This window comes from Coregonus clupeaformis, unplaced genomic scaffold (assembly GCF_020615455.1).
Source record: "Coregonus clupeaformis isolate EN_2021a unplaced genomic scaffold, ASM2061545v1 scaf0028, whole genome shotgun sequence".
In the NCBI taxonomy this organism is placed as follows: domain Eukaryota; kingdom Metazoa; phylum Chordata; class Actinopteri; order Salmoniformes; family Salmonidae; genus Coregonus; species Coregonus clupeaformis.
In genome coordinates, this window is record NW_025533483.1 from 1,027,501 (window position 1) to 1,055,197 (window position 27,697).

At 46.4% G+C, this 27,697-nt stretch overlaps 1 protein-coding gene across 2 annotated transcripts in view; it reads left to right on the forward strand.

The window, feature by feature from the left end:
• The window catches only part of jade3 (jade family PHD finger 3), a 37,258-nt gene that overhangs the window by 6,369 nt on the left and 3,192 nt on the right, over nt 1-27,697 (forward strand). Inside the window, exons 2-10 of one of the 2 annotated variants that reach the window (XM_041889514.2) lie at nt 4,083-4,155; nt 6,317-6,376; nt 11,765-11,847; nt 12,545-12,702; nt 12,831-13,021; nt 14,859-15,070; nt 18,810-18,977; nt 20,574-20,690; nt 21,661-22,155. In XM_041889514.2, the coding sequence (XP_041745448.1) occupies nt 6,328-6,376; nt 11,765-11,847; nt 12,545-12,702; nt 12,831-13,021; nt 14,859-15,070; nt 18,810-18,977; nt 20,574-20,690; nt 21,661-22,155 (1,473 nt within the window). In that variant the 5' untranslated portion in view covers nt 4,083-4,155; nt 6,317-6,327. The remainder of the gene's footprint in view (nt 1-4,082; nt 4,156-6,316; nt 6,377-11,764; nt 11,848-12,544; nt 12,703-12,830; nt 13,022-14,858; nt 15,071-18,809; nt 18,978-20,573; nt 20,691-21,660; nt 22,156-27,697) is intronic. The other variant, XM_041889515.2, reaches the window with a different exon arrangement.

Below are 27,697 nucleotides of genomic sequence, written 5' to 3' on the forward strand. Positions count from 1 at the left end.
GAGAGCCTCTGTGACACAGAGAAGAGCAGTCTCAGTTGAATGACCAGTCTTGAAACCTGACTGGTTTGGATCAAGAAGGTCATTCTGAGAGAGATAGCAAGAGAGTTGGCTAAAGACGGCACGCTCAATAGTTTTGGAGAGAAAAGAAAGAAGGGATACTGGTCTGTAGTTGTTGACATCGGAGGGATCGAGGGTTGGTTTTTTGAGAAGGGGTGCAACTCTCTCTCTCTTGAAGACGGAAGGGACATAGCCAGCGGTTAAGGATGAGTTGATCAGCGAGGTGAGGTAAGGGAGAAGGTCTGGAGAAGAGAGGAGGGGATAGGGTCAAGCGGGCAGGTTGTTGGGCGGCCTGCCGTCACAAGTCGCAAGATTTTATCTGGAGAGAGAGGGGAGAAAGAAGTCAAAGGGTAGGGCAGTGTGAGCAGGACCAGCAGTGTCATTTGACTTAACAAACGAGGATCGGATGTCGTCAACCTTCTTTTCAAAATGGTTGACGAAGTCATCCACAGAGAGGGGGGGGGCAGCATTCAGCAGGGAGGAGAATGTGGCAAAGAGCTTCCTAGGGTTAGAGGCGGATGCTTGGAATTTAGAGTGGTAGAAAGTGGCCTTAGCAGCAGAAACAGATGAAGAAAATGTAGAGAGGAGGGAGTGAAAAGATGCCAGGTCTGCAGGGAGTCTAGTTTTCTTCCATTTCCGCTCAGCTGCCCGGAGCTCTGTTCTGTGAGCTCGCAATGAGTCATCAAGCCACGGAGCTGGAGGGGAGGACCGAGCCGTCCGGGAGGATAGGGGACATAGAGAGTCAAAGGATGCAGAAAGGGAGGAGAGGGGGGTTGAGGAGGCAGAATCAGGAGATTGGAGGGAGAAGGATTGAGCAGAGGGAAGAGATGATAGGATGGAAGAGGAGAGAGTAGTGGGAGAGAGAGAGCGAAGGTTGCGATGGCGCATTACCATCTGTGTAGGGGCAGAGTGAGTAGTGTTGGAGGAGAGCGAGAGAGAAAAGGATACAAAGTAGTGATCGGAGACTTGGAGGGGAGTTGCAGTGAGATTAGTAGAAGAACAGCATCTAGTAAAGATGAGGTCAAGCGTATTGCCTGCCTTGTGAGTAGGGGGGGACGGTGAGAGGGTGAGGTCAAAAGAGGAGAGGAGTGGAAAGAAGGAGGCAGAGAGAAATGAGTCAAATGTAGACGTAGGGAGGTTGAAATCCCCCAGAACTGTGAGGGGTGAGCCATCCTCAGGAAAGGAACTTACATTTACATTTACATTTTAGTCATTTAGCAGACGCTCTTATCCAGAGCGACTTACAGTTAGTGAATACATATATATATTTTTTTATACTGGCCCCCCGTGGGAATCGAACCCACAACCCTGGCGTTGCAAACGCCATGCTCTATCAACTGAGCTACATCCCTGCCGGCCATTCCCTCCCCTACCCTGAACGACGCTGGGCCAATTGTGCGCCGCCCATGAGTCTCCCAGTCGCAGCCGGCTGCGACAGAGCCTGGATTCGAACCAGGATCTCTAGTGGCACAGTCAGCACTGCGATGCAGTGCCTTAGACCACTGCGCCACTCAGGAGGCGTCACTTATCACGGCGTCAAGCTCATTGATGAACTCTCCAAGGGAACCTGGAGGGCGATAGATGACAAGGATATTAAGCTTAAATGGGCTAGTGACTGTGACAGCATGGAATTCAAATGAGGAGATAGACAGATGGGTTAGGGGAAAAATCGAGAATGACCACTTGGGAGAGATGAGGATTCCTGTGCCACCACCCCTCTGACCAGATGCTCTCGGGGTATGCGAGAACACATGGTCAGACGAGGAGAGAGCAGCAGGAGTAGCAGTGTTTTCAGTGGTAATCCATGTTTCCGTCAGCGCCAAGAAGTCGAGGGACTGGAGGGTAGCATAGGCTGGGATGAAGTCTGCCTTGTTGGCAGCAGAACGGCAGTTCCAGAGGCTGCCTGAGACCTGGAACTCCACGTGGGTCGTGCGTGCAGGGACCACCAGGTTAGAGAGGCAGCAGCCACGCGGTGTGAGGCGTTTGTGTAGCCTGTGCGGAGAGGAGAGAACAGGGATAGGCAGAGGCATAGTTGACAGGCTGCAGCAAATGGCTACAATAATGCAGAGGAGATCGGAATGAAATGAACTAAACATCTGGGAAAGGAGAGAGCGGGGCCTCCCTCACCACAACTCCCAAATATAACTCTCCCAACTTCCACCTCAGAAACTATAATTGTTGTAAACTACAGCGGTTCAATGTTTTCTAGGAATAGACTAACCTAGTTTATTCAGCTAGCTAACTAGGTGCAGTATTATTCCGTGAAAAACGTCCGGGCACCTCGTCATAAGACGCCACAGCCAGCTAGCATGCCGGTCTCCAGCAGCAGGGTTTAGCGCCAATACTCAGCCACAACAACCACCAGTGTATCAACACACAAGCAGATCGTTTGTGTCCGTGTCTAACGTTGTGGGTTAGTCCCGACAGCTTGAGCGAGTCCGTCGTCAACTTATTCAGCCAGTTAGTTAGCTAGAATAGTTAGCAAACTAGCTAGCCATTGCTTTCAGACAAAGAAGAACCCCTCCTTTCACGGCACGAACACACCGAGAGAGCCAAACTAACGTTAACTAGTCACCCATGTCCCGAATTCCTTGAGCGACTCGGGCTATCAATATGTAAAAAACAAAACACAAGTGTAGGTTATGACTTACCCCTAGCAGCTACTGTTAGCTAGCCAAGTGCAAAGCTAGCCACTGAATTGACTCAGCCAGTTCGCGTCTGTTCGCTCGGTTGTTCCAGCTATTGTCAGTAGTAGTAGTAGCAGTAGTAGCAACAGTAGTAGTAGTAGTAGTAGTAGTAGTAGCAACAGTAGTAGTAGTAGTAGTAGTAGTAGTAGTAGTAGTAGTAGTAGTAGTAGTAGCAGCAACAGTAGTAGTAGTAGTAGCAACAGTAGTAGTAGTAGTAGTAGTAGTAGCAGCAACAGTAGTAGTAGCAGCAACAGTAGTAGTAGTAGTAGTAGTAGTAGTAGTAGTAGTAGTAGTAGTAGTAGTAGCAGCAACAGTAGTAGTAGTAGTATTAGTAGCAACAGCAGTAGTAGCAACAGTAGCAACGGTGGTAGTAGTAGTAGTAGTAGTAGTAGTATTAGTAGCAACTGTAGTAGTAGCAGTAGTAGTAGTAGCAGTAGTAGTAGTAGCAGTAGCAGCAGTAGTAGCAATGGTAGTAGTAGTAGCAATGGTAGTAGTAGTAGTAGCAGTAGTAGTAGTAGCAACAGTAGTAGTAGTAGCAGTAGTAGTAGTAGTAGTAGTAGCAACTGTAGTAGTAGTAGCAGTAGCAGCAGTAGTAGCAATGGTAGTAGTAGTAGTAGCAGTAGTAGTAGTAGTAGCAGTAGTAGTAGCAGCAGTAGTAGTAGCAGTAGTAGTAGTAGCAACAGTAGTAGTAGTAGCAGTAGTAGTAGCAGTAGTAGCAGTAGTAGTAGTAGTAGTAGCAGCATCAGTAGTAGTAGTAGTAGTAGTAGTAGCAACTGTAGTAGTAGTAGTAGCATCAGTAGTAGTAGTAGTAGTACAGTAGCAGTAGTAGTAGTAGTAGTAGTAGTAATAGCAGTAGTAGCAGTACCTATGCTGTGTGTGGACCTGACTGATCATCAGTAATGCATCTCTCCTCCACAGCTACCGTAGTCTGTCTGCCTGTGTGTATTGTTGCTGCTGTTTCACCCAGGGAGCTTCCAGCAGCCAGAGCAAATATTAATCTAACAGCCAGACAGACAGACACAAGTCTGGCACAGTGAATCATCAGGAATATTAATCTAACAGCCAGCCAGACAGACAACAAGTCTGGCACAGTGAATCATTAGGAATATTAATCTAACAGACAGACAGACAGACAGACAGACCACAAGTCTGGCACAGTGATTTTTTTTTAATTTCACCTTTATTTAACCAGGTAAGCCAGTTGAGAACAAGTTCTCATGAATCATCAGGATACATTGTCTGATTGATGGCTCTGGTCAGAAGCCGTGTATATAGAGAATAAGGTCCCGTTCTCGGGTCCAGTCAGTTCTAACCCTGTTTCTGTTATTACTGTTCTAGGCATGGATGAGGAGAGGTTGGTTGGAGGTCACCAGAGGGAAACTCTAGCATGCTTTTAGACTTGACATTTATGGTGAGTGACAGACTTGCCGATCTTTGGAGCCTTCTATGAATGTGATTAAAGTACAGTATAGAACCGTAAGATACCTACGGTGTCTTCAGGAAGTATTCACACCTCTTGACTTTATCCACATTTAGTTACAGCCTGGATTTAAAATTGATTTAAATGTAGATTTTTTTTGTCACTGGCCTACACACAATATCTCATAATGTCAAAGTGGAATTATGTTTTGAGACATTTTTACAAATTAATAAAACATGAAAAGCTGAAATGTCTTGATTCAAAAAGTATTCAACCCCTTTGTTGTGGCAAGCCTAAATAAGTTCAGGAGTAAACATTTGCTTAAGTCACAAGTTGCATGGACTCACTCTGTGCAATAATAGTGTTTTAATATTATTTTTGAATGACTACCTCATCTCTGTACCCCACACATACAATTATCTGTAAGGTCCCTCAGTTGAGCAGTGAATTTCAAACACAGATTCACCCACAAAGATCAAGGAGGTTTTCCAACGCCTCACAAAGAAGGGCACCTATTGGTAGATGGGTAAAACAAAACATTGAATATCCCTTTGAGCATGGTGAAGTTAATAATTACACTTTGGATGGTGTATCAATACACCCAGTCACTACAAATATACAGGCGTCCTTCCTAACCCAGTTGCCGGAGAGGAAGGAAACCACTCAGGGATTTCACCATGAGGCCAATGGTGACTTTAAAAAAGTTACAGAGTTTAATGGCTGTGATAGTAGAAAACTGAGGATGGATCAACAGCATTGTAGTTACTCCACAATACTAACCTAAATGACAGAGTGAAAAGAAGGAAGCCTGAAGCACAAATATTCCAAAGCATGCATCCTGTTTGCAACAAGGCACTAAAGTAATACTGCAAAACATGTGGCAAAGCAATTAACTTTATGTCCTGAATACAAAGTGTTATGTTTGGGGTAAATCCAATATAACATCACTCTTCATATTTTAAAACATGGTGGAGGCTGCATCATGTTATGGGTATGCTTGTCATCGGCAAGGACTAGAGTTATTTTTTTTTGTTGGGGGGGGAATTACGGAATAGAGCTAAGCACAGACAAAATCCTAGAGGAGACCCTGGTTCAGTCTGCTTTCCACCAGATGCTGGTAGACATTCACCTTTCAGCAGGACAATAACCTGAAACACAAGGCCAAATCTACACTGGAGTTGCTTACCATTTGAATGTTCCTGAGTGGCCTAGTTACAGTTGACTTAAATCTGCTTGAAAATCTAATGGCAAGACTTGAAAATGACTTTCTAGCAATGATCAACAACCAACTTGACAGAGCTTGAAGAATTTTTTAACCAATAATGTGCAAATATTGTACAATTCAGGTGTGCATAGCTCTTAGACTTACCCAGAAAGACTCACAGCTGTAATCACTTCCAAATGTGATTCAAATGTATTGACTTGGGGTTGAATACTTATCTAATCCCACGGGGGGCCAGTATGAAAATGTATGCACTCACTAACTGTAAGTCGCTCTGGATAAGAGCGTCTGCTAAATGACTAAAATGTAAATGGAATCAAGATATATATATATTTTCTTCATATTTTAGAATTTTTCTTCCACTCCGACATTGGAGTATTTTGTATAGATCGTTGACAACAAATGACAATTAAATCCATTTTAATTCCACCTTGTAACAACAAAATGTGGAAAAAGTTGAGTGGTGTGAATACTTTGAGGGCACTGTATCTAAGGCAGACGTACATTATGTAGGCAACGCCTCGATGACGCCGACAGCGCCACTGTGTTTTGGTACCAGAAGTACATTAATTTCCAATGGAACGCTGCGTTAGCCTTGCAGCATTGCGTTGCAGTGCATTCGGTGTGTTGCATAGGTTGGATAAATCCAACGTATGCATCAAACTGTATGCTTAGACTTGACAGAAATAGTAGCAGAAGGTGAATGTTGAACTTTTGTTGCACATATCCATTATGTTGGATTACATAATGAAGAAAGTTTGACAGCAGAATTTGACGCTGCATTGCTGGAAGGACGCTGTCGATCTGATCGAGGCGTAATGCTCCCCTGAATGTTTATAATTAGCTAGTACAGAGGCGTCATTCTGCGAGCTACTCTGTCTCTTAGCTCTGTCTCATGTCTTCTGCCTCTGTCTCCCCTCCTCCCTGTAGGATACATCAGGATGAAACGGCTCAGGTCTTCAAGCAGCAGTGACAGTTCTGACAATGAGAGTGAGTTCCAACTGTCTTTACGTCATGACATGATGAAACCCACGACAGTCATTGAGAATCACATGCTGTCTATAAACAGAGAAAAGCTTTTACTTAATGTCTTTTTAAACATTAACCGCTCTTCCTCTCTCTAAAGCCTTCTGCATACTTTGTTTCGGCTGGTGCAGAGTTCTCAACGAACTGAACCAGTGTGCTCGCATACTCCCTTAAAAGACTTTAGCCTGAAAAATGATTACAAAAAAACTGCAATAGTACTGTTTGTCCATCTTGAGACGCTGTAGCCGGTATACACTTCCTCAAAATAATCAGAATTAATCTAAGATAACGCAAGAAATCTGTCATTCATTTTGAAGTTGTTGCCGAGGAGATCTTAGTCATCAATTTTACATCTAACTAAGATGTTTGGTGCAGTATTTCTCAATGAAACAATGTGCTTGAAAACAATTAGTCTCTCGTTGAATGACCACATACTTAATTGAAGAATCCCTGCTGTTGACCAATCACGAAGTGGCGGAGACTTTGGCTACAGACTTCGGCGTGCCTGCTGGAAGAAAAAAAAACTTGCCAAAGACCAAATCGAACAAAAACATCACAATGTCATAATATATGTATGTACGCACTGTTTCGGATGGGAAGAATGCAGACACCTTAACCCTCCTCTACCTCTCTCTAACCCTCCTCTACCTCTCTCTAACCCTCCTCTACCTCTCTCTAACCCTCCTCTAACCCTCCTCTACCTCTCTCTAACCCTCCTCTACCCCTCTCTAACCCTCCTCTACCTCTCTCTAACCCTCCTCTACCTCTCTCTAACCCTCCTCTACCTCTCTCTAACCCTCCTCTAACCCTCCTCTACCTCTCTCTAACCCCCCTCTACCTCTCTAACCCTCCTCTACCTCTCTCTAACCCTCCTCTACCTCTCTCTAACCCTCCTCTACCTCTCTCTCTAACCCTCCTCTAACCCTCCTCTACCTCTCTCTAACCCTCCTCTACCTCTCTCTAACCCTCCTCTACCTCTCTCTAACCCTCCTCTACCTCTCTCTAACCCTCCTCTAACCCTCCTCTACCTCTCTCTAACCCCCCTCTACCTCTCTAACCCTCCTCTACCTCTCTCTAACCCTCCTCTACCTCTCTCTAACCCTCCTCTACCTCTCTCTAACCCTCCTCTAACCCTCCTCTACCTCTCTCTAACCCTCCCTCTACCCTCTCTAACCCTCCTCTACCTCTCTCTAACCCTCCTCTACCTCTCTCTAACCCTCCTCTACCTCTCTCTAACCCTCCTCTAACCCTCCTCTACCTCTCTCTAACCCCCCCCTCTACCTCTCTAACCCTCCTCTACCTCTCTCTAACCCTCCTCTACCTCTCACTAACCCTCCTCTACCTCTCTCTAACCCTCCTCTACCTCTCTCTAACCCTCCTCTACCTCTCTCTAACCCTCCTCTACCTCTCGCTAACCCTCCTCTACCTCTCTCTAACCCTCCTCTACCTCTCTCTAACCCTCCTCTAACCCTCCTCTACCTCTCTCTAACCCCCCTCTACCTCTCTAACCCTCCTCTACCTCTCTCTAACCCTCCTCTACCTCTCTCTAACCCTCCTCTACCTCTCTCTAACCCTCCTCTACCTCTCTCTAACCCTCCTCTACCTCTCGCTAACCCTCCTCTACCTCTCACTAACCCTCCTCTACCTCTGTAACCCCCCTCTACCTCTCTCTAACCCCCCTCTACCTCTCTCTAACCCTCCTCTACCTCTCTCTAACCCTCCTCTAACCCTCCTCTACCTCTCTCTAACCCTCCTCTACCTCTCTCTAACCCTCCTCTACCTCTCTCTAACCCTCCTCTACCTCTCTCTAACCCTCCTCTAACCCTCCTCTACCTCTCTCTAACCCCCCCTCTACCTCTCTAACCCTCCTCTACCTCTCTCTAACCCTCCTCTACCTCTCTCTAACCCTCCTCTACCTCTCTCTAACCCTCCTCTAACCCTCCTCTACCTCTCTCTAACCCTCCTCTACCCCTCTCTAACCCTCCTCTACCTCTCTCTAACCCTCCTCTACCTCTCTCTAACCCTCCTCTAACCCTCCTCTACCTCTCTCTAACCCCCCTCTACCTCTCTCTAACCCTCCTCTACCTCTCTCTAACCCTCCTCTACCTCTCTCTAACCCTCCTCTACCTCTCTCTAACCCTCCTCTACCTCTCGCTAACCCTCCTCTACCTCTCACTAACCCTCCTCTACCTCTGTAACCCCCCTCTACCTCTCTCTAACCCTCCTCTACCTCGCTAACCCTCCTCTACCTCTCTCTAACCCTCCTCTACCTCTCTCTAACCCTCCTCTACCTCCCTCTAACCCTCCTCTACCTCTCTCTAACCCTCCTCTACCTCTCTCTAACCCTCCTCTACCTCTCTCTAACCCTCCTCTACCTCTCTCTAACCCTCCTCTACCTCTCTCTAACCCTCCTCTACCTCTCTTTAACCCTCCTCTACCTCTCTCTAACCCTCCTCTACCTCTCTCTAACCCTCCTCTAACCCTCCTCTACCTCTCTCTAACCCTCCTCTACCCCTCTCTAACCCTCCTCTACCTCTCTCTAACCCTCCTCTACCCCTCTCTAACCCTCCTCTACCTCTCTCTAACCCTCTTCTACCTCTCTCTAACCCTCCTCTACCTCTCTCTAACCCTCCTCTACCTCTCTCTAACCCTCCTCTAACCCTCCTCTACCCCTCTCTAACCCTCCTCTACCTCTCTCTAACCCTCTTCTACCTCTCTCTAACCCTCCTCTACCTCTCTCTAACCCTCCTCTACCTCTCTCTAACCCTCCTCTACCTCTCTCTAACCCTCTTCTACCTCTCTCTAACCCTCCTCTACCTCTCTCTAACCCTCCTCTACCTCTCTCTAACCCTCCTCTACCTCTCTCTAACCCTCTTCTACCTCTCTCTAACCCTCCTCTACCCCTCTCTAACCCTCCTCTACCTCTCTCTAACCCTCCTCTAACCCTCCTCTACCTTTCTCTAACCCTCCTCTACCTCTCTCTAACCCTCCTCTAACCCTCCTCTACCCCTCTCTAACCCTCTACCTCTCTCTAACCCTCCTCTACCTCTCTCTAACCCTCTTCTACCTCTCTCTAACCCTCCTCTACCCCCCTCTAACCCTCCTCTACCTCTCTCTAACCCTCCTCTAACCCTATCTAACCCTCCTCTACCTCTCTCTAACCCTCCTCTACCTCTCTCTAACCCTCCTCTACCTCTCTCTAACCCTCCTCTACCTCTCTCTAACCCTCTTCTACCTCTCTCTAACCCTCCTCTACCTCTCGCTAACCCTCCTCTACCTCTCTCTAACCCTCCTCTACCTCTAACCCTCTTCTACCTCTCTCTAACCCTCCTCTACCTCTCTCTAACCCTCCTCTAACCCTCCTCTACCTCTCTCTAACCCTCCTCTACCTCTCTCTAACCCTCCTCTACCTCTCTCTAACCCTCCTCTACCTCTCTAACCCTCCTCTACCCCTCTCTAACCCTCCTCTACCTCTCTCTAACCCTCCTCTACCTCTCTCTAACCCTCCTCTAACCCTCCTCTACCTTTCTCTAACCCTCCTCTACCTCTCTCTAACCCTCCTCTAACCCTCCTCTACCCCTCTCTAACCCTCTACCTCTCTCTAACCCTCCTCTACCTCTCTCTAACCCCTCTTCTACCTCTCTCTAACCCTCCTCTACCCCCCTCTAACCCTCCTCTACCTCTCTCTAACCCTCCTCCTAACCCTATCTAACCCTCCTCTACCTCTCTCTAACCCTCCTCTACCTCTCTCTAACCCTCCTCTACCTCTCTCTAACCCTCTTCTACCTCTCTCTAACCCTCCTCTACCTCTCGCTAACCCTCCTCTACCTCTCTCTAACCCTCCTCTACCTCTCTCTAACCCTCCTCTACCTCTCTCTAACCCTCCTCTACCTCTCTCTAACCCTCCTCTACCTCTCTCTAACCCTCCTCTACCTCTCTCTAACCCTCCTCTAACCCTCCTCTACCTCTCTCTAACCCTCCTCTACCTCTCTCTAACCCTCCTCTACCTCTCTCTAACCCTCCTCTACCCCTCTCTAACCCTCCTCTACCTCTCTCTAACCCTCCTCTACCTCTCTCTAACCCTCCTCTACCTCTCTCTAACCCTCCTCTACCTCTCTCTAACCCTCCTCTACCTCTCTCTAACCCTCCTCTACCTCTCTCTAACCCTCCTCTACCTCTCTCTAACCCTCCTCTATCTCTCTCTAACCCTCTTCTACCTCTCTCTAACCCTCCTCTACCTCTCTCTAACCCTCCTCTACCTCTCGCTAACCCTCTTCTACCTCTCTCTAACCCTCCTCTACCTCTCTCTAACCCTCCTCTACCTCTCTCTAACCCTCCTCTACCTCTCTCTAACCCTCCTCTACCTCTCTCTAACCCTCCTCTACCTCTCTAACCCTCCTCTACCCCTCTCTAACCCTCCTCTACCTCTCTCTAACCCTCCTCTACCTCTCTCTAACCCTCCTCTACCTCTCTCTAACCCTCCTCTACCTCTCTCTAACCCTCCTCTACCTCTCTCTATCCCTCCTCTACCTCTCTAACCCTCCTCTACCTCTCTCTAACCCTCCTCTACCTCTCTCTAACCCTCCTCTACCCCCCTCTAACCCTCCTCTACCTCTCTCTAACCCTCCTCTACCTCTCTCTAACCCTCCTCTACCTCTCTCTATCCCTCCTCTACCTCTCTAACCCTCCTCTACCTCTCTCTAACCCTCCTCTACCTCTCTCTAACCCTCCTCTACCTCTCTCTAACCCTCCTCTACCTCTCTAACCCTCCTCTACCCCCCTCTAACCCTCCTCTACCTCTCTCTAACCCTCCTCTACCTCTCTCTAACCCTCCTCTACCTCTCTCTCTATCCCTCCTCTACCTCTCTAACCCTCCTCTACCTCTCTCTAACCCTCCTCTACCTCTCTCTAACCCTCCTCTACCTCTCTAACCCTCCTCTACCTCTCTCTAACCCTCCTCTACCTCTCTAACCCTCCTCTACCCCCCTCTAACCCTCCTCTACCCCCCTCTAACCCTCCTCTACCTCTCTCTAACCCTCCTCTACCTCTCTCTAACCCTCCTCTACCTCTCTAACCCTCCTCTACCCCCCTCTAACCCTCCTCTACCTCTCTCTAACCCTCCTCTACCTCTCTCTAACCCTCCTCTACCTCTCTCTAACCCTCCTCTACCTCTCTCTAACCCTCCTCTACCCCCCTCTAACCCTCCTCTACCCCCCTCTAACCCTCCTCTACCTCTCTCTAACCCTCCTCTAACCCTCCTCTAACCCTCCTCTACCTCTCTCTAACCCTCCTCTACCTCTCTCTAACCCTCCTCTACCTCTCTCTAACCCTCCTCTACCTTGTACTCCTCAGGTCCTTCCACCTCCTTCTGCTCATCCAACAAGTATGGAAGTAAACCTGGAACCCCCGCCTCCATGCCCAGGAAACCAGCAGAGGTAGCGCTACGCTGATGTTCCTTTCCTGAACAGCTCACATCCGCTTCCTGTGTTCTTCACACACAACCATGTGTCCCAAATAGCACCCTAGTCCCCACAGGGCTCTGGTCTAAAGTAGTGCACTATATAGGGACTAGGGTGTCATTCTCTGGTCTAAAGTAGTGCACTATATAGGGAATAGGGTGCCATTCTCTGGTCTAAAGTAGTGCACTATATAGGGAATAGGGTGCCATTCTCTGGTCTAAAGTAGTGCACTATATAGGGAATAGGGTGCCATTCTCTGGTCTAAAGTAGTGCACTATATAGGGAATAGGGTGCCATTCTCTGGTCTAAAGTAGTGCACTATATAGGGAATAGGGTGTCATTCTCTGGTCTAAAGTAGTGCACTATATAGGGAATAGGGTGCCATTCTCTGGTCTAAAGTAGTGCACTATATAGGGAATAGGGTGCCATTCTCTGGTCTAAAGTAGTGCACTATATAGGGAATAGGGTGCCATTCTCTGGTCTAAAGTAGTGCACTATGTAGGGAATAGGGTGCCATTCTCTGGTCTAAAGTAGTGCACTATATAGGGAATAGGGTGCCATTCTCTGGTCTAAAGTAGTGCACTATATAGGGAATAGGGTGCCATTTGGGATGCAGACAATGTAATATATGTATTTAAGTGTCAACCCTCCCCCTCCTCTCCTCCCTCCCCAGGTGTTCAGGAAAGACCTGATCAGTGCCATGAAGCTGCCGGACTCTCACCATGTCTCCCCTGAAGACTACTACCTGCTGGGGGACACCTGGAGACAGGAGTGGGAGAAGGGGGTGCAGGTGCCGGCCTTCCCCGAAACCATCCCACAGCCCTCCATCAGGTAACCATACAACACCTCTACTTGTCTCTCGACCTCAGGAACTGATGCTGATTTGTCTGATTAATAGACACTGCTAGCAATTTGTCATTGTGTCTGTGGTGGGCGTGGGTCTGTCTCTCTGTGTCTAGGAACATAGCGGAGAAGCCTAAGGAGGTGTTGTTCACCCTCCAGAGGAGGTATATCCAGTGCTGGAGTCAGGACTCGACAGAGACGGGTTATGTTAACATCAAGGAGCTGGCTGAAGCCATGTGTCCTTATGATCTGGATGACATGGACCTCTACTGGCTGCAGGCACTCAACGCTGAGCTAGGACACATGGGTAATTGTGGGTAATTGTGGGTAATTGTGGGTAATTGTGGGTGGGTGGGAAGAGGAACATTAGGCTGTTTCTCTAAAGCCTCTCCTAGTTCTCTCCTCACGTCTCTCTGATGTGTTGACAAGTAGACAGGAGGCGACCAAAGATAGATTTCACACTATTGAGATACAGCGCATTCGGAAAGTATTCAGACCCCTTGACTTTCTCCACATATTGTTACATTTCAGGCTTATTCTAAAATTGATTCAATTGTTTTTTCCACTCATCAATCTACACACAATACCCCATAGTGACAAAGCAAAAACAGGTTTTTAAAAACGGAAATATCACATTTACATAAGTATTCAGACCCTTTACTCAGTACTTTGTTGAAGCACCTTTGGCAGTGATTACAGCGTAGAGTCTTCTTGGGTATGACGCTACAAGCTTGGCACACCTGTATTTGGGGAGTTTCTCCCATTCTTCTCTGCAGATCCTCTCAAGCTCTGTCAGGTTGGATGGGGAACGTCGCTGCACAGCTATTTTGAGGTCTCTCCAGAGATGTTCGATCGGGTTCAAGTCCGGGCTCTGGATGGGCAACTCAAGGACTTTCAGAGACTTGTCCCGAAGCCACTCCTGTGTTGTGTCTTGGCTGTGTGCTTAGGGTCGTTGTCCTGTTGGAAGGTGAACCTTCGCCCCAGTCTGAGGTCCTGAGCGCTCTGGAGCAGGTTTTCATCAAGGATCTCTCTGTACTTTGCGCAGTTCATCTTTCCCTCGATCCTGACTAGTCTCCCAGTCCCTGCCGCTGAAAAACATCCCCACAGCATGATGCTGCCACCACCATGCTTCACCGTAGGGATGGTGCCAGGTTTCCTCCAGACGTGCCGCTTGGCATTCAGGCCAAAGACCAGAGAATCTTGTTTCTCATGGTCTGCCTTTTGGCAAACTCCAAGCGGGCTGTCATGTGCCTTTTACTGAGGAGTGGCTTCCGTCTGGCCATTCTACCATAAAGGCCTGATTGGTGGAGTGCTGCAGAGATGGTTGTCCTTCTGGAAGGTTCTCCCATCTCCACAGAGGAACTCTGGAGCTCTGTCAGAGTGACCATCGGGTTCTTGGTCACCTCCCTTGACCAAGGCCCTTCTCCCCCGATTGCTCAGTTTGGCCGGGCGGCCAGCTCTAGGAAGAGTCTTGGTGGTTCCAAACTTCTTCCATTTAACAATGATGGAGGCCACTGTGTTCTTGGGGACCTTCAATGCTGTAGACATTTTTTGGTACCCTTCCCCAGATCTGTGCCTCAACACAATCCTGTCTCAGAGCTCTACGGACAATTCCTTCGACCTCATGGCTTGGTTTTTGCTCTGACATGCACTGTCAACTGTGGGACCTTATATAGACAGGTGTGTGCCTTTCCAAATCATGTCCAATCGATTGAATTTACCACAGGTGGACTCCAATCAAGTTGTAGAAACATCTCAAGGATGATCAATGGAAACAGGATGCACCTGAGCTCAATTTCGAGTCTCATAGCAAAAGGTCTGAATACTTATGTAAATAAGGTGTTTCTGGTTTTAATAGATTTGTATATATTTCTAAAAACCTTTCGCTTTGTCATTATAGGGTATTGTGTGTAGATTGATGAGGAAAAACATGTATTTAATCCATTTTAGAATAAGGCTGTAACGTAACAACATGTTGAAAAGGTCAACTTTCCGAATGCACTGTATAGCCTTGGGGAAAAGAGGGCGGTTTCTACTCTGGGACGTGGAGCAGTAGCAACAGTGGTTTATTCCTTGTCATTCCCCAAGGGAGGGACCTGTAGATACGCCATGTTCTGATTGGTGTATCATTCTCTCTCTCCCAGGGGAAGGGCCTGTAGACGAGTTGACGCTGGAGCGCACCATGGAGGCGTTGGAGCGCCAGTGTCATGACAACATGAACCACGCCATCGACACGGTAGAAGGGCTTGGCATCGAGTACGACGAGGACGTCCTCTGTGACGTGTGCCGGTCCCCCGACAGCGAGGAGGGCAACGACATGGTCTTTTGTGACAAATGCAACATCTGTGTTCACCAGGTAAAAACCTAGAAGCACTGATTTTGCGCATTGTGGGTATTTTGAAGGGTTTTACTTACAATTAGTGTGATGTGGTTGTTTTATCTACGTTAGTTAAATGCGCTGGTTATAAGTCGCTTTTGATAAGAGTGCTAAATAAATAAAAACCTACATTTACATTTACGTCATTTAGCAGACGCTCTTATCCAGAGCCACTTACAAATAGGTGCATTCACGTTATGATAAATACATCTAATCTAACCCACTGCTGTCTGTCCCTGCCTGTTAACCCACTGCTGTCTCTCCCTGCCTGTTAACCCACTGCTGTCTCTCCCTGCCTGTTAACCCACTGCTGTCTCTCCCTGCCTGTTAACCCACTGCTGTCTCTCCCTGCCTGTTAACCCACTGCTGTCTCTCCCTGCCTGTTAACCCACTGCTGTCTCTCCCTGCCTGTTAACCCACTGCTGTCTCTCCCTGCCTGTTAACCCAACTGCTGTCTCTCCTGCCTGTTAACCCACTGCTGTCTCTCCCTGCCTGTTAACCCACTGCTGTCTCTCCCTGCCTGTTAACCCACTGCTGTCTCTCCCTGCCTGTTAACCCACTGCTGTCTCTCCCTGCCTGTTAACCCACTGCTGTCTCTCCTGCCTGTTAACCCACTGCTGTCTCTCCTGCCTGTTAACCCACTGCTGTCTCTCCCTGCCTGTTAACCCACTGCTGTCTCTCCCTGCCTGTTAACCCACTGCTGTCTCTCCCTGCCTGTTAACCCACTGCTGTCTCTCCTGCCTGTTAACCCACTGCTGTCTCTCCCTGCCTGTTAACCACTGCTGTCTCTCCCTGCCTGTTAACCCACTGCTGTCTCCCTGCCTGTTAACCTACTGCTGTCTCTCCCTGCCTGTTAACCCACTGCTGTCTCTCCCTGCCTGTTAACCCACTGCTGTCTCTCCCTGCCTGTTAACCCACTGCTGTCTCTCCCTGCCTGTTAACCCACTGCTGTCTCTCCCTGCCTGTTAACCCACTGCTGTCTCTCTCCTGCCTGTTAACCCACTGCTGTCTCTCCCTGCCTGTTAACCCACTGCTGTCTCTCCTGCCTGTTAACCCACTGCTGTCTCTCCCTGCCTGTTAACCCACTGCTGTCTCTCCCTGCCTGTTAACCCACTGCTGTCTCTCCTGCCTGTTAACCCACTGCTGTCTCTCCCTGCCTGTTAACCCACTGCTGTCTCTCCCTGCCTGTTAACCCACTGCTGTCTCTCCCTGCCTGTTAACCCACTGCTGTCTCTCCCTGCCTGTTAACCCACTGCTGTCTCTCCCTGCCTGTTAACCCACTGCTGTCTCTCCCTGCCTGTTAACCCACTGCTGTCTCTCCCTGCCTGTTAACCCACTGCTGTCTCTCCCTGCCTGTTAACCCACTGCTGTCTCTCCCTGCCTGTTAACCCACTGTCAATTCAATTCAATTTAAGGGCTTTATTGGCATTGGAAACATATGTCTACATTGCCAAAGCAAGTGAAATAGATAATAAACAAAAGTGAGATAAACAATAAAATGAACAGTAAATATTACACTCACAAAAGTTCCATAATAATAGATCATTTCAAATCTCTACAGTGTTGTAATGATGTGCAAATAGTATTTACAATGGTGTTTGTTCTTCACTGGTTGCCCTTTTCTTGTGGCAACAGGTCACAAATCTTGCTGCTGTGATGGCACACTGTGGTATTTCACCCAATAGATGTTGGATTTTATCAAAATTGGGTTTGTTTTCTAATTCTTTGTGGGTCTCTGTAATCTGAGGGAAATATGTGTCTCTAATATGGTCATACATTTGGCAGGAGGATAGGAAGTGCAGCTCAGTTTCCACCTCATTTTGTGGGCAGTGTGCACATAGCCTGTCTTCTCTTGAGAGCCAGGTCTGCCTACGGTGGCCTTTCTCAATAGCAAGGCTATGCTCACTGAGTCTGTACATAGTCAAAGCTTTCCTTAATTTTGGGTCAGTCATAGTGGTCAGGTATTCTGCCACTGTGTACTCTCTGTTTAGGGCCAAATAGCATTCTAGTTTGCTCTGTTTTTTTTTGTTAATTACTTGACACATTGGAAATAATTATATTTTTGTTTTCTCATGATTTGGTTGGGTCTAATTGTGTTGCTGTCCTGGGGCTCTGTGGGTCTTTGTGTTTGTGAACAGAACCCCAGAACCAGCTGGCTTAGGGGACTCTTCTCCAGGTACATTTCTCTGTAGGTGATGGCTTTGTTATGGAAGGTTTGGGAATCGCTTCCTTTTAACTGATTCAAGTATTTTTAGCCAGATCCTAATTGGTATGTCGAATTTTATGTGCCTTTTGATGGCATAGAAGGCCCTTCTTGCCTTGTCTCTCAGATCGTTCACAGCTTTGTGGAAGTTACCTGTGGCGCTGATGTTTAGGCCGAGGTATGTATAGTTTTTTGTGTGCTCTAGGGCAACGGTGTCTAGATGGAATTTGTATTCGTGGTCCTGGCAACAACCTTTACTGAGATTTACTCTCAGGGCCCTGGTTCGACAGAATCTGTGCAGAAGATCTAGGTGCTGCTGTTGGCCCTCCTTGGTTGGGGACAGAAGCACCAGATCATCAGCAAACAGAAGACATTTGACTTCAGATTCTAGTAGGGTGAGGACGGGTGCTGCAGACTGTTCTAGTGCCCTCGCCAATTCGTTGATATATATGTTGAAGAGGGTGGGGCTTAAGCTGCATCCCTGTCTCACCCCACGGCCCTGTGGAAAGAAATGTGTTTTTTGCCAATATTAACCGCACACTTGTTGTTTGTGTACATAGATTTTATGTTTTTCCCCCAACACCACTTTCCATCAATTTGTATAGCAGACCCTCATGCCAAATTGAGTCAAAAGCTTTTTTGAAATCAACAAAGCATGAGAAGACTTTGCCTTTGTTTTGGTTTGTTTGTTTGTCAATTAGGGTGTGCAGGGTGAATACGTGGTCTGTCGTACGGGAATTTGGTAAAAAGCCAATTTGACATTTGCTCAGTACATTGTTTTCACTGAGGAAATGTACGAGTCTGCTGTTAATGATAATGCAGAGGATTTTCCCAAGGTTGCTGTTGACGCAAATCCCACTGTAGTTATTGAGGTCAAATTTGTCTCCAGTTTTGTGGCTTGGGGTGATCAGTCCTTAGTTCTAAATATAGGGGAAGATGCCTGAGCTAAGGATGATGTTAAAGAGTTTAAGTATAGCCAATTGGAATTTGTGGTCTGTATATTTTATCATTTCATTGAGGATACCATCAACACCACAGGCCTTTTTGGGTTGGAGGGTTTGTATGTTGTCCTGTAGTTCATTCAATGTAATTGGAGAATCCAGTGGGTTCTGGTAGTCTTTAATAGTTGATTCTAAGATTTGTATTTGATCATGTATATGTTTTTGCTGTTTGTTCTTTATTATAGAGCCAAAAAATTGGAGAAGTGGTTTACCCATACATCTCCGTTTTAGATAGATAACTCTTCGTGTTGTTTGTTTAGTGTTTTCCAATTTTCCCAGAAGTGCTTAGAGTCTATGGATTCTTCAATTATATTGAGCTGATTTCTGACATGCTGTTCCTTCTTTTTCCGTAGTGTATTTCTGTATTGTTTTAGTTATTCACCATAGTGAAGGTGTAGGCTCAGGTTTCTGGGTCTCTGTTTTTGTTTGGCTAGGTTTCTCAATTACTGTCTCTCTCCTCCTCCTCTCCCTGCATGCCTGTTAACCCACCGTCTACCTCTCTTCTCCTGCCCAGGCGTGCTATGGGATAGTGAAGGTGCCAGAGGGTAACTGGCTGTGCAGGACATGTGTTCTGGGAATCGACCCCCAGTGTCAGCTGTGCCCCATCAAGGGAGGGGCGATGAAGGCTACGAGGGCGGGCACCAAGTGGGCACACGTCAGCTGTGCCCTGTGGATCCCTGAGGTAAAAATCAACCCCTTGTCCTTTTTACGCATTCACCCGTCTGTCAGAATGTGGTGGTAACAGTAAAGCTGTCTAACAGTAGGGTCCTGTGTATCTAACAGTATGGTCCTGTGTATCTAACAGGAGGGTCCTGTGTATCTAACAGGAGGGTCCTGTGTATCTAACAGTAGGGTCCTGTGTATCTAACAGTATGGTCCTGTATATCTAACAGGAGGGTCCTGTGTATCTAACAGTAGGGTCCTGTGTATCTAACAGTATGGTCCTGTGTATCTAACAGGAGGGTCCTGTGTATCTAACAGGAGGGTCCTGTATATCTAACAGTATGGTCCTGTGTATCTAACAGGAGGGTCCTGTGTATCTAACAGTATGGTCCTGTATATCTAACAGGAGGGTCCTGTGTATCTAACAGTATGGTCCTGTATATCTAACAGGAGGGTCCTGTGTATCTAACAGTAGGGTCCTGTATATCTAACAGGAGGGTCCTGTATATCTAACAGGAGGGTCCTGTATATCTAACAGTATGGTCCTGTATATCTAACAGTATGGTCCTGTATATCTAACAGTATGGTCCTGTATATCTAACAGTATGGTCCTGTATATCTAACAGTATGGTCCTGTATATCTAACAGTATGGTCCTGTATATCTAACAGGAGGGTCCTGTATATCTAACAGTATGGTCCTGTATATCTAACAGTATGGTCCTGTATATCTAACAGGAGGGTCCTGTATATCTAACAGGAGGGTCCTGTATATCTAACAGGAGGGTCCTGTATATCTAACAGGAGGGTCCTGTATATCTAACAGGAGGGTCCTGTATATCTAACAGGAGGGTCCTGTATATCTAACAGGAGGGTCCTGTGTATCTAACAGGAGGGTCCTGTGTATCTAACAGGAGGGTCCTGTATATCTAACAGTATGGTCCTGTATATCTAACAGTAGGGTCCTGTCTATCTAACATTATGGTCCTGTATATCTAACAGGAGGGTCCTGTATATCTAACAGTATGGTCCTGTGTATCTAACAGTAGGGTCCTGTATATCTAACAGTATGGTCCTGTATATCTAACAGGAGGGTCCTGTATATCTAACAGGAGGGTCCTGTATATCTAACAGGAGGGTCCTGTCTATCTAACATTATGGTCCTGTATATCTAACAGGAGGGTCCTGTATATCTAACAGTATGGTCCTGTGTATCTAACAGTAGGGTCCTGTATATCTAACAGTAGGGTCCTGTATATCTAACAGTATGGTCCTGTATATCTAACAGGAGGGTCCTGTATATCTAACAGGAGGGTCCTGTGTATCTAACAGTATGGTCCTGTGTATCTAACAGGAGGGTCCTGTGTATCTAACAGGAGGGTCCTGTATATCTAACAGGAGGGTCCTGTGTATCTAACAGCATGGTCCTGTATATCTAACAGGAGGGTCCTGTATATCTAACAGGAGGGTCCTGTGTATCTAACAGTATGGTCCTGTATATCTAACAGGAGGGTCCTGTGTATCTAACAGTAGGGTCCTGTATATCTAACAGGAGGGTCCTGTGTATCTAACAGCATGGTCCTGTATATCTAACAGTATGGTCCTGTGTATCTGCAGGTGAGCATAGCGTGTCCAGAGAGGATGGAGCCCATCACCAAGGTGTCTCACATCCCCCCCTCCCGCTGGTCTCTCATATGCAGCCTCTGTAAACTGAAGACTGGAGCCTGCATACAGGTGAGCATGGTAGTTGGACTGTGTGTCTGAACCAAGTCTCTCGTAGTCTCTTGGTTTGTTGTTCACGTTCGTAGTCTCTTGGTTTGTTGTTCACATTCGTAGATTCTTGGTTTGTTGTTCACATTCGTAGTTATGTAACTCGTAGTGTGGTTTATCTTTTGTATTAGCTAGTGAAGTGTGTTAAGTCAGGGGATCTCAAACTTTTAGGGATCCTTTTTGTGATAGTAAATTAATCAGGGACCCCACTGCAGTGAGAGAGAAATAGCATGTAAGGAGTTTGACTGTGACTGGCAGTGCATGGCCATACCAACCTAGTCTCGGGCCCTTGGAAGGAACATTTTAAAGGCCCGTCTCCTAGCATCGGAGAGAACATTTAGCAGTTTTCAAGCACATTTCCTGCAATTCTACACATTTTGCCAAGAGGCAGAGAGAACGTTGCAGTTTTCAAGCTTCAATTACAGTGCATTTATGTTGACACATTTTTGGGGGGTATTACAAGAAGTATTGAGTTTAAACATGTATAATTGGTGGGGTACTGTGGATACCAATATCCCTGGGAGCCTCTCAGGCCCAGAGTTAAGAACAGAAATTGTTGATTAATAATGACATTTTATTACAACCTCTAAATGGATACCTTGGCCAAAATGAGTTTAATTTGTTAGTAATATTCATTAAAAAATGAAATGTAAAATGTTTTATATATATATATATATTGAAATCTGCAGGACCTCCGTGGACCCCACTTTGACAACCCCTGAGTTAATGAACCCATACCTTGTTCTCCCTCCATCCCACTCAGTGCTCCGTACCCCTGAGTTAATGAACCCATACCTTGTTCTCCCTCCATCCCACTCAGTGCTCCGTACCCCTGAGTTAATGAACCCATACCTTGTTCTCCCTCCATCCCACTCAGTGCTCCGTACCCCTGAGTTAATGAACCCATACCTTGTTCTCCCTCCATCCCTCTCAGTGCTCCGTGAAGAACTGCACCATCCCGTTCCATGTGACGTGTGCCTTCGAGCACAGCCTGGAGATGAAGACCATCCTGGATGAAGGAGACGAGGTGAAGTTCAAGTCCTACTGCCTGAAGCACAGCAAGCCCAAGAACCAGGCCTCCTCGGACCCACCGGCCCCCGGTCTCAGCCCCTCTCAGCCAGCCCACAGCCCGGCCCGGCCCAAACCCCCCATAGACCCAGAGAGGGGGGGCCTGAGGGCCCAGAGGTTATTAGAACTGGAGGAGGGGTTTTATACTCTGATCCACCCTGAGGAGCTGGCCCTGAACCTGGGCCTACCTCGCACCCTGCTGGACTTCATCTACCAGTACTGGAAACTGAAGAGGAAGAGCAACTTCAACCGTGCTCTGCTGCCCCCTAGTGAGGAGGAGAACCTGCTGCTGTTGCCTCATGAAGACAGCATCCACACACGAATGAGGATGTTCATGCACCTCCGACAGGACTTAGAGAGGGTTAGTATTACTTATATTATATTGGTTAGATGTTTAATATAGATATACACTGAGTATACAAAACATTAGGAACACCTGTTCTTTCCATGACATAGACTGACCATGTGAGTCCAGGTGAAAGCTGTGATCCGTTATTGATGTCACTTGTTAAATCCACTTCAATCAGTGTTAATGAAGGGGAGGAGAAAGGTTAAAGAAGGATTTTTTTTCAAAGCCTTGAGACATGGATTGTGTATGTGTGCTATTCAGAGGGTGAATTGGCAAGACAAAATATTTAAGTGCCTTTGAACGGGGTATGGTAGTAGGTGCCAGGCACAACGATTTGTTTCAAGAACTGCAACGCTGCTGGGTTTTTCACACTCAACAGTTTCCTGTGTGTTTCAAGAATGGTCCACCACCCAAAGGACATCCAGCCAACTTGACAGAACTGTGGGAAGCATTGGAGTCAACATGGGCCAGCATCCCTGTGGAACGCTTTCAACAACTTGTAGAGTCTATGCCCTGACGAATTGTGCTATTCTGAGGGCAAAATGGGGTGCAACTCAATATTAGGAACGTGTTCCTAATGTTTTGTACACTCAGTGTACATCGACTGTTGCTTCAACTTTCTCTCTACAAACACTGTTAAAGCTGTACTGTGTTTTTAGAAGACAGCATCCACACACTCATACGGATGGTCATTACTTTTATATACGTTTTAAATTATACTTCACTGAACAAAGATATAAACACAATATGTAAAGTGTTGGTCCCATGTTTCGTGAGCTGAAATAAAAGATCCCAGAAATGTTCCATACGCACAAAAAGCTGATTTCTCTCAAATTTTGTGGAAGAATTAGTTTACATCCCTGTTAGTGAGCATTTCTCCTTTGCCAAGATAATCCATCCACCTGACAGGTGTGGCATATCAAGAAGCTGATTAAACAGCATGATCATTACACAGGTGCACCTTGTGCTGGGGACAATAAAAGGCCACTCTAAAATGTGCCGTTTTGTCACACAACACAATGCCACAGATGTCTCAAGTTTTGAGGGAGTGTGCAATTAACATGCTGACTGCAGGAATGTCCACCAGAGCGGTTGCCAGAGAATTGAATGTTCATTTCTCTACCATAAGCCGCCTCCAACGTTGTTTTAGAGAATTTGGCAGTACGTCCAACCGGCCTCACAACCCCAGGACCTCCACATCCAGCTTTTTCACCTGCGGGATCGTCTGAGACCAGCCACCCGAACAGCTGATGAAACTGAGGAGTATTTCAGTCTGTAATAATGCCCTTTTGTGGGGGAAAAACTCATTCTGATTGGCTGGACCTGGCTCCCCAGTGTGTGGGCCTGGCTGGCAAGTGGGTGGGCCTATGCCCTCCCAAGCCCACCCATGGCTGCACCCCTGCCCAGTCATGTGAAATCCATAGATTAGGGCCTAATTAATTTATTTCAATTTACTGATTTCCATATGCAGTGCATTCTGAAGTATTCAGACACCTTTCCTTTTTCCACATTTTGTTACGTTACAGCCTTATTCTAAAATTGTTTTTTTGTTTTTTTAAATGTCCTCATCAATCTACACTCAATACCCCATAATGACTAAGCGAAAAAAGGTTTTTAGAAATGTGTGCAAATTTATTTAAAAAATTTAAAAAGGAAATATGATATTTACTTAAGTATTCAGACCCTTTGCTATGAGACTCGAAATTGAGCTCCGGGGCATCCTGTTTCCATTGATCATCCTTGATGTTTCTACAACTAAATTCTATTGATTGGATTTGGTAAGGCATACGCCTGTCTATATAAAGTCCCACAGTTGACAGTGCATGTCAGAGCAAAAACCAAGCCATGAGGTAGAAGGAATTGTCTGTAGAGCTCCGAGACAGGATTGTGTCGAGGCACAGATCTGGGGAAGGGTACCGAAAAACGTCATCAGCATTGAAGGTCCCCAAGAACACAGTGGCCTCCATTATTCTTAAATGGAAGAAGTTTGGAACCACCAAGACTCTTCCTAGAGCTGGCCGCCCGGCCAAACTGAGCAATCGGGGGAGAAGGGCCTTAGTCAGGGAGGTGACCAAGAACCCAATGGTCTATCTGACAGAGTTCCAGAGTTCCTCTGTGGAGATGGGAGAACCTTCCAGAAGGACAACCATCTCTGCAGCACTCCACCAATCAGGCCTTTATGGTAGAGTGGCCAGACAGAAGCCACTCCTCAGTAAAAGGCACATGACAGCCCGCTTGGAGTTTGCCAAAAGGCACCTAAAGGACTCTGACCATGAGAAACAAGATTCCCTGGTCTGATGAAACCAAGATTGAACTCTTTGGCCTGAATGCCAAGTGTCACGTCAGGAGGAAACCTGGCACCATCCCTACGGTGAAGCATGGTGGTGGCAGCATCATGCTGTGGGTATGTTGTTTTGCGGCAGGGACTGGGAAACTAGTCAGGATAGAGGGAAAGATGAACTGCGCAAAGTACAGAGAGATCCTTGATGAAAACCTGCTCCAGAGCGCTCAGGACCTCAGACTGTGGCAAAGGTTCACCTTCCAACAGGACAACGACCCTAAGCACACAGCCAAGACAACCCAGGAGTGGCTTCGGGACAAGTCTCTGAATGTCCTTTAGTGGCCCAGCCAGAGCCCAGACTTGAACCCTATCAAACATCTCTGGAGAGACCTGAAAATAGCTGTGCAGCGACTCACCCCATCCAACCTGACAGAGCTTGAGAGGATCTGCAGAGAAGAATGGCAGAAACTCCCCAAATACAGGTGTGCCAAGCTTGTAGCGCCATACCCAAGAAGACTCGGGACTGTAATCGCTGCCAAAGGTGCTTCAACAAAGTACTGAGTAAAGGGTCTGAATACTTATGTAAATGAAATATTTAAGTTTTTTATATTTAAGACATTTGCAAATATTTCTAAAACATGTTTTTGCTTTGTCATTATAGGATATTGTGTGTAGGTTGATGAGGAAAAACATTTATTTCATCAATTTCAGAATAAGGCTGTAATGTAACAAAATATGGAAGGGGTCTGAATACTTTCCGAATGCACTGTAACTCAGTAAAATTGTTGCTTGTTGCATTTCTATTTTTGTTCAGTATAGTTCTCTGAGCCCTGTGATATTATGATATGAGGTGGGTGCTTATATGGGGTGGCAGGTAGCCAGGGTTTGCCAGTTCGAATCCCGGGTCTTACAGGAAGAATTTGACCGCCGTGTTGTCCCCTGCAGGTGAGGAATTAGGTTAGGGGACTCCACACCCGACATTCGTAGGTGTTGAGCTGGCGTTGTAGGGAGGTCATACAGGCACGTGGAGGCCACACACACTACTGAGCATCATTTTGACTTGTTTTAAGGACATTACATCAAAGTTGGATCAGCCTGTAGTGTGGTTTTCCACTTAAATTTTGAGGGTGACTCCAAATCCAGACCTCCATGGGTTGATACATTTGATTTCCATTGATAATTTTTGTGTGATTGTGTTGTCAGCACATTCAACTATGTAAAGAAAAAAGTATTTAAGATTATTTCATTCATTCGGATCTAGGATGTGTTATTTTAGTGTTCCCTTAATTTTTTTGAGCAGTGTATATACAGTGGGGGAAAAAAGTATTTAGTCAGCCACCAATTGTGCAAGTTCTCCCACTTAAAAAGATGAGAGATGCCTGTAATTTTCATCATAGGTACACGTTATGACAGACAAATTGAGAGAAAAAAATCCAGAAAATCACATTGTAGGTTTTTAATGAATTTATTTGCAAATTATGGTGGAAAATAAGTATTTGGTCACCTACAAACAAGCAAGATTTCTGGCTCTCACAGACCTGTAACTTCTTCTTTAAGAGGCTCCTCTGTCCTCCACTCGTTACCTGTATTAATGGCACCTGTTTGAACTTGTTATCAGTATAAAAGACACCTGTCCACAACCTCAAACAGTCACACTCCAAACTCCACTATGGCCAAGACCAAAGAGCTGTCAAAGGACACCAGAAACAAAATTGTAGACCTGCACCAGTCTGGGAAGACTGAATCTGCAATAGGTAAGCAGCTTGGTTTGAAGAAATCAACTGTGGGAGCAATTATTAGGAAATGGAAGACATACAAGACCACTGATAATCTCCCTCGATCTGGGGCTCCACGCAAGATCTCACCCCGTGGGGTCAAAATGATCACAAGAACGGTGAGAAAAAATCCCAGAACCACACGGGGGGACCTAGTGAATGACCTGCAGAGAGCTGGGACCAAAGTAACAAAGCCTACCATCAGTAACACACTACGCCGCCAGGGACTCAAATCCTGCAGTGCCAGACGTGTCCCCCTGCTTAAGCCAGTACATGTCCAGGCCCGTCTGAAGTTTGCTAGAGTGCATTTGGATGATCCAGAAGAGGATTGGGAGAATGTCATATGGTCAGATGAAACCAAAATAGAACTTTTTTGGTAAAAACTCAACTCGTCGTGTTTGGAGGACAAAGAATGCTGAGTTGCATCCAAAGAACACCATACCTACTGTGAAGCATGGGGGTGGAAACATCATGCTTTGGGGCTGTTTTCTGCAAAGGGACCAGGACGACTGATCCGTGTAAAGGAAAGAATGAATGGGGCCATGTATCGTGAGATTTTGAGTGAAAACCTCCTTCCATCAGCAAGGGCATTGAAGATGAAACGTGGCTGGGTCTTTCAGCATGACAATGATCCCAAACACACCGCCCGGGCAACGAAGGAGTGGCTTTGTAAGAAGCATTTCAAGGTCCTGGAGTGGCCTAGCCAGTCTCCAGATCTCAACCCCATAGAAAATCTTTGGAGGGGAGTTGAAAGTCTGTGTTGCAAGCGACAGACCCAAAACATCACTGCTCTAGAGGAGATCTGCATGGAGGAATGGGCCAAAATACCAGCAACAGTGTGTGAAAACCTTGTGAAGACTTACAGAAAACGTTTGACCTGTGTCATTGCCAACAAAGGGTATATAACAAAGTATTGAGAAACTTTTGTTATTGACCATTTGCAAATAAATTCATAAAAAATCCTACAATGTGATTTTCTGGATTTTTTTTCTCATTTTGTCTGTCATAGTTGACGTGTACCTATGATGAAAATTACAGGCCTCTCATCTTTTTAAGTGGGAGAACTTGCACAATTGGTGGCTGACTAAATACTTTTTTCCCCCACTGTGTATATATATATATATATATATATCTTAGATATTCACTCAAATTTAAGCTAAAATAGGCAAATGAAGAATTGTTTCCTTCACACAATTTTAACTAAATCCACACATAAGTAGTCAAATGTAGAGGATCCATCCAATAGAATCAATCTGTAGCTTGACCTCTAAATCAATTCATACATCCCAGTGGAGACGCAAAGTATCTAAAACAGCCACCAGATGGAGACAAATTGCTGGGAGTCTTAGGGTGAGAGTTGGTGTTAGGGTGAGAGTTGGTGTTAGGGTGAGAGTTTGGTGTTAGGGTGAGAGTTTGGTGTTAGGGTGAGAGTTGGTGTTAGGGTGAGAGTTGGTGTTAGGGTGAGAGTTGGTGTTAGGGTGAGAGTTGGTGTTAGGGG